At 39.9% G+C, this 18,622-nt stretch overlaps 1 protein-coding gene across 1 annotated transcript in view; it reads right to left on the bottom strand.

Moving 5' to 3' along the window:
• The window catches only part of LOC126262652 (integrin alpha-PS3-like), a 440,796-nt gene that overhangs the window by 398,884 nt on the left and 23,290 nt on the right, over positions 1-18,622 (bottom strand). The window contains exon 4 of the mRNA XM_049959421.1: positions 8,625-8,748. Coding sequence (XP_049815378.1) covers positions 8,625-8,748 — 124 coding nt within the window. The remainder of the gene's footprint in view (positions 1-8,624; positions 8,749-18,622) is intronic.

Raw genomic sequence — 18,622 nt, 5'->3', positions numbered from 1 at the left:
TTTTTATATGGGCCAAAGCTGGCAATAGTAATTGTAAAATAAAGATCAATGGAGACTGTATGTTCTATTATAGACAGTAAATATCCTTTTCCTACACCTTAAGGATTAGAAAAAGCAGTAACTACGTAATGTAAAAATTAAAATCTCATCTAAGATTTGACAGAAATACACTCTAAGACTAAAGAGAAACGACTCACCACGAAGAAATTATGCGCATGGGGCGGAAATCGGTAGATGTGATGTTCAGGTACAAATAAACAAATTATTACAGTGTCAGAACAATTGGATGATTTATTCAAGGGAAAGAGTTTCACAAATTGAGCAAGTCAATAACGCGTTGGCCCACCTCTGGCCCTTATGCAAGCAGTTATTCGGCTTCGTAGTTATTGATAGAGTTGTTGGCTGTCCTCCTAAGGGATATCGTCAAAATCCAGAGTTAACTGGAAGGCGCTGTCCATAATGCTCCAGAAGTTTTCAATTGGGGAGAGATCCGGCGTCCTTGCTTGCCAGCGTAGGGTCTGGCAAACATGAAAACAAGCACTAGAAACTGTCTGTGCGGACTGACATTACCTTACTGAAATATAAGCCCGGAATGGTTTGCCATGATGGGCAATAACACGGGGCGTAGATTATCGTCGACGCTCCAGGACCTCATTCGAAGTGCGCTCATCAATGAAGAGAGAGATTTCTACTCCAGTCAATGAGATACGGGGACAGAGACGTATCTGGTGACGCCACGGGCAGCAGTGGTATACCAGACCGAGTGTCACCCGTCAGATGGCCCGACAACCAGGAGTGATGGGCTGCTGAGCCATTTCATTCCATAGGAGCACCCCTTTGGTTGTCATCCGCGGCGCCATCTTGCAGCACAGCCTTACGTCGACTGCATCCCACGCCCCGTCTCGTTGTCGTTCATATTAAGGGGCTCCGGAACGCCCTATACTTACAATGTTAAAATAACGCTTATAAATTACATCTTTCCTCACAAAGTATTTGAGGTAGGAAGTTGAACTTTTTACAGATTATTTATTGGAATATGGGCTACAATTTAACACAGGGATTTTACAAAATTTTAGTTCAGTTATTAAAGATGATTTTTTTTCAATTGTAATGAAAATTCACAACATTTTTTTGCAATTTTTTATTTATATATTCAAAAATATACAGTTTTTTTGGAAAAAGGCTGTGTTAAATTATGCAGAAGGTACTGTGTAACATTTACTGGAAGTTTGAAACAAATATGTTTGGAAGATCCTTAGAAAACATGTAATTAGTATGAGAAAATAAAAATTTTGGGAATCGAGCGACAAAGATTGGATTAACTTTTTAGTGCATTCCAGGTCCATAGGATGGATTATCTTCATCCTCTGCAAACTCCTCCTCTAGCTTCCTCTTGTTCCTCCTCCTGTTTACTCTTGCTTGTATTTCTAGACTCTTTACAGCCCTGTCTGCAGCCCGAAGGCGTTCCTTGTCTAAAGCAAGCATCGCTCGTACCATGTTAGAACCTATCTTCATTCCCATATTTCTAAATACCTTTGGCTTTCCAACATTTCTCCTTTTCTTAAAAGCCTTCAGAGGATTTCTAATAACTTTACTTTTACTCATTATTATACTTCAACAAAACAGAGACTCAAGAAACAGAATTAATTACGAATATTTTCGAGATAACGACAGAGTAAATAAACATGAAACAATCGACAATCACACCAGCGATATATATTGAACCATCACAGGTTAGCCACAACACATACTTTATCTCACATTACTAAAATGTACCTGATGAACACGGACGTTAATAATAACACCATTTGACAGCAGTTTAACAGCGCCACAGTGGGTCACGCCCATGTAGAACACATTTCAAAAAAAATTTAAAAATAGTTGTAGTCTTCGTAATTGAATAAATTATATATCTATTAAAAGGTAATAGTCTGCAGATTCAGAAAACGCTAAAAAGTAAAAATTGAACTTTTCATGATTTTGAGCCTTTCCGGAGCCCCTTAAGCCATCATGGGCTTATATTTCAGCAAGTTGATGCCCGCACACACACGGCAAGAGATTCTGCTACATATCTTCGTGCTTGCCAAACCCTCCCTTGGACAGCATGGCCGCCGGATCTCTCCCCCAATTGAGAACGTGTGGAGCATTATGGGCCGGGACCTCCAACGAACTCGGGATTTTGACGATCTAAACTCTTTCCATCTTCCTAAATTTCTATCTTCTATTCATAAATCCTTAATCTTAAGATTTCTGTTTCTTAATTGCTTTTAAGTCTGTAAGTATTTAAAGCTGCAACATTATTAATCCCTTATACAAATAAGAAATACCAAATAAATTCCACATTCTGTACACGTACAATTTCGTACTATGAAAATACCACCTGTCTTAGTAACTAGGTGGCAGGTTATTTGTAAATGGTAGCAGCAGGTAAATAAATGATCTAACATTTCAGTTGGACAGAATGTTTCACGATTTCCAACACGAGGACATCCGACAACTCTGTCAATCAATGCCAAGGCGAATAAATGCTTCCATTACGGCCAGAGGTAGACCAATGCGTCATTCACTTGCTCAGTTTGTAGAGCTCATTCTCTTGAATAAACCATCCGATTTTTCTGAAATTGTATTCATTTGTTTGTGTGTGCGTTTACATCTCATCTACGGATTTCAGTCCTGTTCAGATAATTGCTTCCTGGCGCGTCGTTTTTTCTTTTCTTTATCTCAGAGTGTAGCTAGCTGCTGCATCTAGGATAGGAGAGATTGCAGGCCGTGCAGAGCGAGCTAAAAGAGCGCTAGTAGGGGTGTTTCTAATGAGCTGGCTGGCTGAGAGGACGTGATACGCATAGCAACGGAATAACTAAGGCATTAAAAGTCATATAAAATTTATTTGGGAAAATGCGTGACATAATGGTGCCCTGCAATATTTATTAAGACGGGTTCCGGTTGTTGAACATACTCCACGTAACTGTACAATGACAAAACAGAATAAATCACAATGTAACATCAAAACAGAACATAAGATTCTATAAAATTAAAAAGCCACCTGAAATACTTACGACAGATTAAAATCACAACATTATATATCATACAAGTCTTCGCATACAAAGAATAACCTGAACAGAATCAACGTTTTGCAACAACGACCGTAGGTTTCCAGTTTAAAGCAATACATCGCGATTAATGGCAGGCAATACACTGGGTGTCAAGTATACAGGTACGATATGAAGTCAACAATTTAACAGACAAAAGATCATACAGAAAAGGACAGTATGTGTGAATAGTAATGTAGAACCATTTCTACCGAATATTATGGCGTAAGTTAGTATAAAAGTACAACAGTCAAATGGCAACGTTCAGCCTAGTGTTTTTTTTTTTTTTTTTTTGTATTCGTCATGATCGAAAACACCAAAACGCACATATTATTTACATATATTTATCACACACAATACAAAAAAAAACTGTACACAAACCTAAACATAGTGGTAGGGCACAAACTGAAGTCAAGTAATCTACTTACACCACATATCTGAAAATGTATTACTATCCATATGCGCGAAAAGTACAATAAATGAGCTCAAGATTCCATGTCAATTCATTAAAAGAAATCATTGTATAATAATACATGATGATAAAAAGTGTGATGATGTATTGAAGTAAAAGAAGTGTGAACCAACAAAAGTATATTAAAAAACCTCTGTTTGGGTTTGTATTGTGTTTGTATGACATGTATATGTAAAGAATACGTGTGCTTTGTACATGTATTTTCGGTCACGACCAGGGAAAAAACTCCCTCCGTTGAACATGGCCGTTTCACTGGTGTACTTTTACACTAACTTACAACATAATATGACATAGAAATGAATCTATGCTACTATTCACAACCTATAGTCTGTGTCTGTACGATCTTTGATCTGTTAATTTGTTGACTTCTTAGATCGTACCTGTCTACTCGACAGCCACTGTATCGTTTGCCATAAGTCGCTCCACATTGCTTTAGAACTGGAAACTTGTGATCTTTATTATACGCATTTTGACTATGTTCAAGTTAATCTTCGTAAAACATTTGTGGAAAGTGACTATCATCAGTCGTCAAGTACTGTATGAAAGGCATGTTTGATCAGCTTCTTTTTACTTAAAACCCAAATATCTGCCTGTTTCAGTGATACACCATCTTCACGGAATAGGGTTAGAACAGTTTAAGCCTCATCACATTCGTCATTACTTAAATAATAACCACGCCTTGAGTGTATAGCACATTCCAGTACACTGGAATTCATGACATCCTCTTCACATAAGACGTGGCCATTATTTAAGTAATGACAGATGTGATGTTATGGCTTAAACTGTTTTAACCCTAATCCGTCAAGATGGTCTATGACTGAAACCGGTCAAACATGCATTTTATACATTAGACTTGGTATGTGAAGATGTATAAGTGACCTTGTGATTCCTGGTATTCTGTTTTGATGCTACATTGCGATTTCTTGTGTTTTGTCGTTGTACAGTTACCGTGAGGATGGGCAGTGATCATAAGAAAAATATGTATTACAAGACAGCATTCTGACAAGTATTTTACCAAGTATATGTTATATGCTGTAAAGTGTCGCCTGAAAAAAATGTTTGACTTTAAAATTTATGAATGGTTGCATCACTAGTATTTTCAAAGTGTCATTCCATTTCATAATCATTCAATAATTTAATTTGTTTCAAGTTCCCTAATATTTTCTTTTCGGATGTGACGCATTAATGTAATCAGTAACACGTCTATAAATTTTTGGTCTTGACATTACTGTGTTATTCTAAACGGCGCTGGGAGAAAAGTTACTACAGAAGTCTTGGCAGACGAAGCTGATGATAAAGACTTACATGGTTCTGAATAATACTAAGTAAAGTTTGTAGTTAAATATTAACAAGAAGTAATATAATCCAAGACAGCCTAACTAAATTCCCCAATGATTGATTCGAACTATATTTCCCAATTAGCTAAATCTTCCATATGGCTCTGAGCACTATGCGACTTAACTTCTGAGGTCATCAGTCGCCTAGAACTTAGAACTAATTGAACCTAACTAACCTAAGGACATCACACACATCCATGCCCGAGGCAGGATTCGAACCTGCTACCGTAGCGGTCGCTCGGTTCCAGACTGTAGCGCCTAGAACCGCACGGCCACCCCAGCCGGCTAAATTTTCCATAAAGGTTAACGTTAACTTGAAATTTCCGCGTTTCTAAATTATATCGCTATAGTGAACAATAATTAGAATTTCGAATTGGTCTGTGCATTGCTTATCGGATTTTAAGTATGTTCTGTAGAAGTACACTAAACTTTCGCTGATAAGCAGCTCAAAACAGCGTGGGTGCTTGGGGACTGGCGATTTTTTTTTAATTCCACGTAATGTAAAATCATACAAACTAAGACTTACAGATATCCTATTTTAATGCATTATTCTCTACCCTTGTGTACTTTGATTCCACTAAAAGCGCTTTCCCCGTTTCTATGGGTAACACACAATCACGGTCATTTGCAACTAAAATAGAAACACTTAACAACTTGTAGCAAAACACCTGCACTTATAACTTTAACTATGGAGATATTTACTCATCGATCATAAAACAGTATTTTTCCCCCCTTGTGACTCCATGCGATGTCCCGCTAGCTCAATATCACTCGATCTTATAAGAACACAATTTAATTCAATGACTCACTTCTGGACCGCATCTTATGAGCAGCCAAATTACTTTTTCAGCTTTTATATTGTTTTCTCATAATTCACTATCCCCCATTTCAGCAAAGAGTCGTACATTCATTTGCTTACGTAAATTCTTAGGAAAGTTTTTACTACCAGATGTAATCTATTTTCAGAGAAAATATGTAAAATTTATTCTCGACGTGAGATATAAATTGAAACGATGTAACAATCGTCCTTCATACTATCACTGAATGCTAATTGGCGTGTGAAATGTTATTCTGTTAGGAAATAACTATTCCCGCAGTCACTCTGACACGAATGGCGAGGCTCACACTGCAGCTTAATGAAGATGGAGCGGCGATTTTTTCCCCAGTACGTTACGCAATTCCTTTTTCCAGCAACTGCAACATGCAGCGCAGGCACTGGATTCCATCGAGCGAGGTGGCCTAGTGGTTACCACACTAGACTCACAATCGGGAAGGCGACGGTTCAAATACACCTCAGGCCATCCGATCTACGTTTTCCGATATTTTCCTAAATCGCTCTAGGCACACGCCGGGATAGTTCCTCTGTGAGGACGCGGCCGATTTCCTGTCCAATACTCGAAACATTTCCATCTTGTGCTCCGTCTGTACTGACCTCGCCGACCGGTGTGGCAGAGCGGTTCTAGACGCTTCAGTCTGGAACTGCGCGACCGCTACGAGGCAGGATCGAACCTGCGACCGTAGCGGTCGCGCGGTTCCAGACTGGGGCGCCTAGAACCGCTCGGCCACACCGGCCGGCGCCGTTTTGACAGCAAAATTAGTTACAATGATAGAACTAGAGAGAATATATGATTAGACTGGCTATAGCAAGAAAAGCGTTTCTAAAAAAAAAGGGATTTTTTAACATCGAACATGAATTTAAGTGTTAAGAAATTTGTCTTGAGTGTCGACTTGCGCCGATGTGAAACGTGGACGATAAGGATTTCAGACAAGAAGAGAATAGAAGCTTTTGAAATGTGGCGCTACGGATGACTACTGAAGACAAGATGGGTAGGTCGAATAAGTAATGAGGAGGTACGGGATCGAACTGAAGAAAACAAAAAAAATTATGGCACCGTTAGGCTAGAAGAAGTTTTCGGTTGATAGGATACGCTCTGAGGTGTCAGGGAATTGCCAGTTTGATGGAAGGAAGCGTTGATATGCAGAGGGAGACTAGAGGCCCAAGCATAGTTGGCAATTTTATGTGGACGTTGGTTGCAGTAGTCATGCGGACATGGAGACTTGCTCAGGGAAGCCTTGGGTGAAGAGCTGCATCAAACCAGTCTTTGGACTGAAGACCACAATAATCAACAACATTAGTTTTTGGTTAGTGTAAAGTGCTAATTTGCACATTTTGTTTGTGTTTGCCTGTGCGGAGGAAATGTCGTGTTCCCAAGATCAGTACTGCAACGCCCACCTCCTCAGCTGAAGCTTTAGTACGAGTTGCTGGTCGCTGTCTGCGTCCGCTCAAAGACTGGGGAGTGCGGACTACCACTGAAGCGACTGTTACTTCCCACACGGATGACACACTCATTCGGCGGCGGTGGCAAGGGTGCGGGGCTCCCCTCCCCACCCCCCTGGATTCCTCCCTCCCCCCCAATGGAGTATCATATTACACTGGATAAAATGACTTCAGAAATCAGCGAATGTATTACTTCAACAGATTCAATCAATTTTTTTTATAATTATGTAGCAATATAGGTTGCAATGCATTTCAAACACATTTTAACAAAAGAATAAGAGCGGGAAATAGCTTACTATCTAAACCAATAAATATTATTTAACTTAAAATGGGCGTCTTATTATTTATTAATATACATTGGATGTTTATTAATGTATGAGTACCACTTACAATAATCAAGAAAGCTAAATATGCCGGGTATGCCTACCAACACAAATTGCTGACCCCAGACAAAAACTTATATTTTTAAATTCAGGAAATCTTTATCTTCAATAAGATTAATGTTATATATAAAGTGTTATTATTTTGAAAGTAGAATCTTATACATTGTATTGTATGAAACTGGCGACCTAGAAGGGACGGAGAGGCTTTCCCCGCCAGAGCCCTCTATGGTTAACAACCCCACAACAGGCTACAGCAGTCCACTCACCCCACCGCCGCCCCACACCGAACCCAGGGTTATGGTGCGGTTCGGCCCCCCTGGGAACGTCTCACACTAGACGAGAGTAACGCCAAATGTTTGCGTGGTAGAGTAATTATAGCGTACGCGTACGTGGAGACAGTGTTTGTGCAGCAGTCGCCGACATAGTGTAACTGAGGCGGAATAAGGGGACCCATCCAGCATTCGCCGAGGCAGATGAAAAATCGCCTTAAAAACCATCCATAGACTGGCCGGTACAACGGACATCGACATTAATCCGCCGGACGGATTCGTGCCGGGGACCGCGATGCCTTCCTACCCGGAAAGCAGTGCGTTAGACCGAATGGCTAACCGGGCGGGCAATCTTACACATTGTTAGATTGGGTCATGTTTCTCTTCAGTTTCTTCTTAACAAACCGACGTTTTGACCCCTCTGCTGGGACCCTCTTCACGATCTTCTGGTGTTCCCAGTTATCCGAACACTCAGCAGTGTTCAGCCAACTGGGGACACCAAGAAGAGATCTTGAAGAATTTCCCAGCAGAGGGTTCGCAATGTCGATTGTGTGAGAATAAATTGAAGACGAATATGACACTGCCTAACAACCTAATGGTTTACCTCTGATGATAAAGGCCACGAAAGATTGCGAACTTCCATAGTTATTATTTTTTTCAGTAACTGCCAAAATCATTATTACCATTAGTATCTGTAACAATGATTATTACCATTGTGCAGACTTAAGAAGTCACTTATTGTGTGATAAACAGTAGGACAAAACGCTGACTCGTAGAGTGCCACAGCTGGACTCACCACCATCCGTGAGCGGTACGAGCAGGTCTGCGCGCTCGGCGTCCGCGTCGGGCTTCCAGTAGCAGCCGCCGTTCACCCAGCGGTTGCTGTGCGAGTGGTTGCTCGACAGCAGGCTGCCGCACACCTGCACACAATACGTCACAACAACTAAGAGGGCTGGCTACAGAAGCCACCATGCTGTATGGCGCAAAAGTGACCACACTGTATGTACTGGGGAGTTTCCGCGTAATGCCGTACCCCAAGTGTTGACGACGACTCCTTGAGACATCAAAAGAGACAGTAAAGCACGATTAGCACCTTCATACACGAACAGAAATGGATATAGTGTTACACCATGAAGCACCCTTCCACAATTCATCAAACGTTGTGGAAAGGTTCGTGATTAACGAGTATTAAGTGATTAAACTTTCATTCCATTTGGAAATTATGCCCGTCATCAACATTAGTATGAGATGTGCCCACCATTGGCATGAATACACTCTTCTATTTGTTTTGGCATGCAAGCAAAACAGCTTCTGAATGTCATCGTGAGGAATTTGTTGCCAGCAGTCAGTTCAACTAGAACGCTGACTGGAGACTGGTATGTATGCATACACGTTCCCATCAGGTACATACAACATTTTTGGGCTGCGAATGAATGGATCGCGCAGCCCAGAAAGGGATCTTACACATCTCAAGTCTTTGTAGTGCAAACTGCAGTGTGATGGCTTGCTTTATCCTGCTGGAATTTACGATTTGGTACCCTGGTCATGAAAGGTATCACAATAGTGTTTACCATTCGTGTCTTATACTGGCGAGCAAATGTTCATATGTGTGTGAAATCTTATGGGACTTAACTGCTAAGGTCATCAGTCCCTAAGCTTACACACTACTTAACCTAAATTATTCTAAGGACAAACACACACACCCATATCCCGAGGGAGGACTCGAACCTCCGCCGGGACCAGCCGCGCAGTCCATGACTGCAGCGCCTAAGACCGCTCGGCTAACCCCGCACGGCATACTGGCGAGCAGTCAGCCGCCCTTCAATAATTACCAAATCAGTCCTGCAGTCATATCGACTAGCTCCCCAAGCGATGATTCCAGGAGCTGGAGGGGTATGGGACTCAAGAATCGCGACTTCCAGTGACCTTCCATAAGGTCGTCTACAGACATGTTGGTGTCGATCTGACCACCACAAACAGAAGCTATACTCATTGCTGAACATCACGGATTGCTTCTCAATGGCCCAGTTGACCCTGCCTCCACACAATTCAAGTATATTTTATTTGTAGTATGGCGTCAGTGGTGAACGAGGTGTGGCAATTCGAGATCTGAACCCATCTTCAGTAAACCGATTCAGCAGGTTCGTGATGACACTCTGCCCATAACCTCCGCCTGGATTTCATCTGTTGACTTTCGTCCATTCGTCTCAGCCAGTCGAACAATCGTACGATCTTCTCGACGTGTTGTCCTGGAAGGGCACTTGCCTAGTTTTCTTGCCACAGTGTTGTCATGACACCACCTCGCTACCATTCGTTCTGCATTCATTGCGCAAGTCAAGCGTCTGTGCGATCTGTCGTTATGATTCTCCTATATCTCATGTCAATGATTCGACCTTTCTTGAAGTCCGAAAGATAACGATAAACTGCACTTGCACATCTTCTGCGCGTAGTATGTTGCGATCTCCACATGAAAAGTTTCTTTAACGTTAGGAAAAGCCAGTAGTCATTATTTACTCACACCATTCTTCATGTGTAGGAATGGTTTTTTCTGTACTGAAAATACTGAAGATGACTGGGTGTTGTGTGATGTCCTTAGGTTAGTTAGGTTTAAGTAGTTCTAAGTTCTAGGCGACTGATGACCATATATGTTAAGTCCCATAGTGCCCAGAGCCATTTGAACCAAATACTGAAAATAAACTCGCTTCAGGATGAAACTAAAATCAAGCTACCCTAAAAATATGGAAACAGTGGAGAATCAGTTTGTTCGGTAAGATATCAATGGCGTAAAACTTTCCATTTCAGACAATGTAGCCCCTTACCATCTCTTGTTAAGCAGCATGTTTAGTGACTCACCTGTAAAACAACGACACAGTCCACTTTTTCTGTAGCGTTATGGCATTGTGTTCTGGCTCGCCAGTTACTCTGTGAATGTTGCGGTCTATTTATCAACCGTCATATCAAATTCAGAGACTACCAACCAGATAAAGTTGTCAGTGCCTGTTCAGTTGATGCACCGTTACAATAAGAGAACCTAGCGTTTGTGTATCTTGCATCATGACAACATACAGAAGACATGAAAACAGTAATTCAACAGACACTAAACTTACCGATAAAAGGAAGACAACGTTAAAATCAGTTGATAACTTTCATAAGAAAAAAGATACAGTCCCTGGAAAGCGACTGTTGTTAGCAATATTAGCCTATTCCCAAGAGTTAGCAGCTTTCACTCAGTTAATACTAGGCAGAAATCATATCTGCATGTGGAACGCACTTCCTTGACTCTTGTGCAGAAAGGGCTGCAGTATTCTGCTGCATCCATTTTCAATAAGCTACCACATGAACTCAAAAATCTTAGCAGTAGCCCAAACTTAAGTCTAAACTGAAGAGTTTCCTCATGGCTCACTCCTTCTATTCTGTCGAGGAGCTCCTGGAAGCGCTGAAAATTATGCAAATTCCAGTGTTACATTGTTGATTTTCTTTATTTAAACTTACGACTTTTTGCCTAACTATGTTTCTTATATTTCATTTTATCTGTTTCTACTATCGTGTTATGATTTCATGTATTGACTCGTTCCATGACCATGGAGACTTCTCCTTAATTTGGTCCCACGGAACAATAAATAAATAAATAAGTTTACGTTGGCTACTTCATGATCTTCCACCTTTCTTGCTAAGTGAAAGCTATACTTCTACTGCGGCTCAACGATTTTTTCTTAGCAAACACGTTTGTGCCCGTACAGCTACTCAGCTCTGTGCCTGTGCCCAAAGCTGATAAGCATCCAGCTTCTGCGAACTCCTTTCGCCTCATTTCTTTAATCTCTTGTCTCTGGTAGTTTATGTGCAACATTACTCATAACAGACTAGAATGGTCTCTAGAACGCAATAACAGCCTTCATAACCGAGTAGTTTCCGTGTAAATCGTAGTTCAATAAACGTGCAGCTGATCTTATCAGTTAGTTTTTGCAGAGCTGCAGCCTATGGCAACGTCATAGTTCCCACTCTTCGACAGATATTGTCCCATAAGGGTACACCATCAAAAATGATTATCTGGTGCTAAAAATATCTGCACCATACACTTATAAGAACAAACACGGTTTGTGATCGGATGGTTATCAGACCTGTACGAAGGCTTACCACAGGGAGATCTTTTAGCCCGCAACTTTTGAACCCACATTTTGTGGACACTTGCAAACTATTACTGTATCCCGTCATCTTCTTAAACTACGCAGGTGACTTCGTGATTTAATCGAAAAGTAAACACGAGGACAGAGCCCTCAGCTGTATTTAGAAAGGTGTTCCAGAGGTAAATGTACTTTGAACTTTAAAGGAATGTCAGTTGGACAATTGCGTCGGGATCAGGTTAACACCAGTTGTAATATCCTTACAAATATACCACCATAACATCGTTGAGTCATTAGACTTGACGCTCGACTTTCATGACAGAGAAATTTTGAAGAGCTCTATCCACAGTCATCGTAAGTATTAACATTCAAAATGACCTCCCTTATACTGCCTGGGGAGTACAGCCTGCAACCCTCCTCTTTAATTATTACTTTTCATTCCGTGTCCACAGCTCATGGTGTAGTAGTTAGCGTTGCTGTTCAAGATGCTGGGGTCATGGGTTCGGTTCCTGGCCAGGTCGGAGACTTTGTCCGCCGCTCGGGGTTGGGTTTTGTGAGTCCTGATGTCCTCATCACCATTTGATCATCATCCCGAAGCGCAAGTTGGTGAAGTGGCGTCACATAAAAAGACTTGCACCAGGCGGTCCAACAGCCCCAGTTAGGATCTCCCTGCCAGTAACGGCATACGATCATTTCAGTTTTTATTCCCTACCTCTATAGGTACTGCGGCCTGTTCGAGTAAGGATCCACTGTGCAGTCAGGGACGTTTCAGCCAAATACCAGACAGAGCAGGTAGTGGGGCAGAGGAAGGAATATTTGGGTGGGGATTTCCAGTTCTAACATTTGCCCTACAACCAAGGGAAACCTCCCGAGAACCTTGCTTACAGCTGGGGGATGGGAACTATTTGTAACTTAATTCTGGAATGATATGTCACAAACAAAAAATCTGAACCCTAGTGTATGCGAAAGTGTATTCATTCGTGTGTATACCGGGTAAAGTCGATGGCTTTTTCGACGGTACACTGTAGGACTTTCTTACTTCTTTACAGGATTTAAACCCGTATCAACATAGAAAATGGCTTCGTGCTATATGACTCTGCCTCGCCTTCAGAACTGAAAGTTTTAGGTCGCTTTCAATCAGACATTCTGCGCGTCTGTGGGGATTACATTAGAACAACACTTATTTCAGTTACTGGCTATCCCATCACTCAACTCTTAGAAGGAAACTTCTAAGTTCAAGATACATGTTGAGAATAAGATCTAATGCCCAGATTACTATACCTTGTGGAGGATAAAGCATTTTGCAAGAATAAACGCAGACGACTGTTATCAACATCGTATCTCATGGTAAGGTCGGGAACATTTTCCGGTCCAATGTTAACTTCATATATACTGGGGAAACATGGTGCTGACTAACAAGAGAACATTCCCAGGTGACGAGCTTGGTGACTTGGCGGGTATATAGAGGGGAAAAAATAACGCAATATATTTTTTATTTTTTACCCAGTTTCCCTTTTAAGGCGTAAAACGCACCCTGAAGGGTAATTTGGCATATTAAGTTTAAAGGAAATACCGTCAAAACCGTGAGACATAACAATGTTTTTTCATATAACTGTTAAAATGTAATTATGTTCTTGAAAACTGTACAATCAACTTTTGTAATAATTATCAGTTTTGCAAAATACACCATCACCATTAAGAAATTTTGAAAAATGGAAACTTTTATTACACCATAAATTAAAGAAGTCTACATTTCACATCCATGCATGTGTAACAAAGCTGTTTCTCAAATACCATTTTTGGAAAATAAGCTGTAGGCAATGTGCTGTCACGTATTGTCAACATACCTAATTAAATTATCTAAAACTTCATTATTATTTTAATTATTTGTTTGATTTATTTTTGTTTTATGTTTTAAATTGATATTTTATGTATTAAATCCTTTTGTGTTTTATTAGCTTACCATTTCACATATGTGTATTTTGTCAACTGAAAATAATAAGTAACTCATTATTACGATACAAAATCATTGCAATAATGATAATCTGTAAAGAAATACGTAAAACATAGCTTATTTACACAATGCACACAAAATGAAAGAAATTTCTTCATATAGTACACATGACATAGAACACAATATAAAACAAAATTCGTTAGGATTCGCACATGGTGGCGGGCGATCCTCTAAATATCCTGGCTTGTATCCGGCATATTTCAGTACAATCTACCGAAAGTGAATTGATTATGTACTAGTGACAGCAGCTTTATTATGTTGTTTCTCAAGTCGAGATTGACATAATAAACATTCATCAGAACTAGATCTGAAAATTTTCTCACGAAATACTTCCAACATCAAATGCTATATATGTCCAACAGCTGTAGCTATCCTGGTGAGCCTTTTGGGATCACCAGAGGAACAAATTCCTTGTTGTCAGCTACGAGACTCGAAATTATTATTTCACATCGACCACCCGAAGAATCTAATAATAATACAGATTTTTCTCCTGTACTTAGAAAGAAAAAAAAAGATTCTCGAGTTCTCAGACCAAACTCTCCATAACTTTGTTTTAAAACTATGAAAAGGGAGGGGTCAGTGTGAAAAAAACGTTTTGTACAGCATACCTGACCACAAGGAATTTTTTCATGTAGTGATCTCAAACGGTCCTAAAGACAGATACAGCAATTGCAACAAATATGGCTTACGGTGTTGGAAGAACTTTGTGGCAAGCTTATCAGATCTAATTCTGCTGTATTATTATGAAGTCAATCTCCACTTGAGATTCAGTATTATCAGGCAGCAGTCACTAGTAAGTAATCAATTCTCTTCTCCTCGCCAAGGTTTTCCAACATAGTGAAATATGCCTGGTACAGATCAGGATATTTAGAGCGTCACCCGCCACAATTTGAAATCCTGCTGAATTTTGTTTATAAGCATCTCTTTAAAGATTATCACTATTGTAATGATTCTGTATTATAATTATGATTTATTTATTATTTTCAATTAATAAAAACATATATGTGAAACTGTAACCTAAAAAACAAAAAAAACTTAATATAAAACTTAAAATGACAGTTTAAACCATAAAACAACAATAAGTAAAATAAATAATTAGAATAATAATGACTTTACATATATTAATTAGGTACGTTGAAAATACCCTTACAGCACATTGTGAACAGCTTATTTTCCAAAAACGATATTTCAGGAACCAGCTTCACTACACATTGGTGGATATGGGGTGAAAGTTTCTTTAATTTATCTTGTAACATTTTTCATAATTAATTAAAGATGGTGGAGTATTTTGTAAAATTTCAAATTATTAGGATCGTTGATTATATAGTTTTCATGAACTTTAATTACATACCAACTTCTATATGAAACACATTTTATATATTATAGTTTCGACGATATTTACCATTACTTTAATATGGAAAATTACCTTCTGGGGTATGTTTTGCACCATAAAAGGGAAATTGGGGAAAAAACTAAATAATACGTATTGTATTAAAAATGGTTCAAATGGCTCTGAGCACTATGGGACTCAACTGCTGTGGTCATAAGTCCCCTAGAACTTAGAACTACTTAAACCTAACTAACCTAAGGACATCACACACATCCATGCCCGAGGCAGGATTCGAACCTGCGACCGTAGCAGTCGCACGGTTCCGGACTGCGCGCCTAGAACCGCGAGACCACCGCGGCCGGCACGTATTGTATTACTTGGACCTCTCTATACACTCGCAAAATTTCGTCAAGATCGTTTACTTACACCTGAGAATGTTCCCTTGTAAGTGACATTCAATCTCGGGTTCATTATTCAGTATATGATTATCAACTGTCTCCTCGAGTGACTTGGAAGTCTCAACTCCGTATAAATTATATTGCTTTTGGAGTGACTCAGGCAAAGTATTTATAGATGGGGTGGCAACATTAGGCACCGCTGCGGGAGATGCATTCTATGGTGAGTTAGATGGGCAGGGCAGATCCTACGGTGCAGATCCCATACAAACGAACCTAACAACTGAGCCATTCCCTGTCTTGCAGCTCACGGTATATGTAACTAAGCTAAAACCAGGCAAAGTTTTGATATGTACTATGAATGCTCTTTTACCCTTGAACCAGTGGCTTACAAAGAGTGTGAACTGTTTAGCGCAGGATATCCAATGACATCCAACGAGATCGAAAGATCTACGTAAATCGCTTTGTTTCCAGTGAATACCGGGTCACCTCGGCATAAGGGGCAATGAACGAGCTGACAATCTTAACAAAAACATGCAACAACTCGCATCCACTACAATATCCATTCCCCACTGTGATTCTCCAGGCAAATGCCGGGATGGTTCCTCTGAAAGGGCACGGCCGACTTCCTTCCCTAATCCGATGAGACCGATGACCACGCTGTCTGGTCTCCTTCCCCAAAAACCAACCAACCAACCCACTGTGATTACTATCCACAGTTTTCAGTTAGAGCAAAAGAAGAGTCCTCATAATTATGTAATGAGGACATTAATTTCAAAGGGGCTTGATAATCGGCAATTCAGTAGCTCATGGCTCATACACTTCGGGTTTTTAATTGAAGGCATTGGTTAGTAATCAGATATGTCCAGTTTTCGACAAACTTGAGATTTTACTACATAATAGTTTGAAAACAGGTCGATCGCATATTGCAAGAATGAAAATTGTCCGTGGAACAATTCCAGAATAACGAGTGGGATGGGCTTGTTGACGATTGCTGTTTGGGGTAAGAACCGGACATATCCGTGACTTTCCTTGTCATTACACCAAACAGCTGTCAGCGTCTGCCATATGAGAGGAGTAGAACATAACACATGTATTTCTGCACTGTCGTCCTTGTTGCACGTAGATACAGACTTCTGACCCCACTCGGAAAAGCGGTTTCGGTGCAACATTAAGAATGTCGATAATGAGAAGTTAAGTGTTTCAAAATACAGGTTCTTTGAATGCAGCACTGAACACAAGCATGTACGACGCTGTAATGCATCATTATCATAACAGATTTATCATGAGTTCGTCATTCAGAAAGCCTCAACTACATTGACTTTTCCTGTGGAAATCTTTGTAAAGTGGTTCTGCTATGTCATCTGAAAAATATTAGTATAAAGATGTCACAAGGCTTACCAAGAAGTAAGTGCCCGCCTCAGAGATGGAAGTTTATAATAAGTTGATATTTGACAGAACTGTTCTACATGCTACATCCACTACATCAGAGGGAGAAGCTCAATAAATTGTTATTAACTGTCCACAGCTATGACGTTTAATGCGCTATCCATTTTTTGTAATTCTCAGACTCCTTATAACATTCAGCAACCTATAAAGTGCTTATATTTGTTTCTTTCGTTACTTGTTTATTCATTTGACGTCATATTGATAAAAAAGTTGTTTCGTGGAAGAGGGAGACCAGCCCGTTTTTTAAAAAAACTTCAACAGATGCCATAATAAATCTTTGTAATAGGTTATTACACATCCGTAGAATGTACTGGTGGCCAATACAAAGGTTGGGGAAAGACAAGACCGATGAAAAATGTTTTCCAACTTGTGCACAGCTTTTATGTTTTACTCGAAAGTATGTAAATGTGATAAGGTTCAGGATGAACAACGCAGTGTTCTTCGCCCTTGTGTTCTTGAAAACGATGTGAACAAATTTTAAATTTAAAAATTTCACCGTGTTCATGTCTTATGTGGAAGATACAATTTATTAAATCATGTGATTTTGCATTCCGCTGTTAGTGTTTTATTGTACTGTTGCAACTTCAGCTTTTGTGCCATTTTCAGGCATAAGATTTATGACATATAAGTTGTCGTCACGCAGTGATAACAACGTAAATTCTGCCTAACGTCAACCAGTGTGTCTAAAATCTTACGCTTTAAAATGGCACAAATGTCGTTATTGCAATATTAAATAAAACTCAAACAGCTAAAAGCAAGATGGCATCATATTAAAAATTATAGAATCTGTGGCCCCATATTACAAGAAACTAATCACTGTTTAATCTCACGTTTCTTAATCTTTCACACATTGCCCGAAACCATTTGAAAACAAATTTTTAAAATTGAAATTGAGAGGCCCTTATAGCGAGGTGCTTTCCGGCTAGCTGAGAATACGAAAATTAATCGAGCCCGCAATTCGACCGTAACCAAATCCAAGACTCAACTGACCACCGAAGATTACAAGAGGTACCACGCTTCAACAAACACATTTTCTTTACAGACACAACGTGTGTCCCAAGTGAATAACTACAAAGCTAGTTGGGTAATAAATCAAGCAAAATGCAATGGTCATTACATTGTTCTTCTGCGAAGTTACAATAACCATCTTGTAACGATCTAAGACGCTAAATACTCACACAGTAACATCATAAATTAGCTATGATCGTTACTTTAAATTTAAAAATTAAAATTTTGTCAATATTTTTTCACTTCAGTAAAATGCTTTGTTGAAGACAAATTGAAATAAAAATCAGAAAAAATGGAGTCATAAGGAACCATTACTAAGGAAGAGTCCGCCCCGGTAGCTGAGTGGTCAGCGTGACAGACTGTCAATCCTAAGGGCCCGGGTTCGATTCCCGGCTGGGTCGGAGATTTTCTCCGCTCAGGGACTGGGTGTTGTGTTGTCCTAATCATCATCATTTCATCCCCATCGACGCGCAGGTC

The sequence above is a fragment of the Schistocerca nitens genome, chromosome 6, assembly GCF_023898315.1.
Source record: "Schistocerca nitens isolate TAMUIC-IGC-003100 chromosome 6, iqSchNite1.1, whole genome shotgun sequence".
In the NCBI taxonomy this organism is placed as follows: Eukaryota; Metazoa; Arthropoda; class Insecta; order Orthoptera; family Acrididae; genus Schistocerca; species Schistocerca nitens.
The sequence above is the reverse complement of the archived record's forward strand: the minus strand, read 5'-3'. Positions and strand labels throughout refer to the sequence as shown.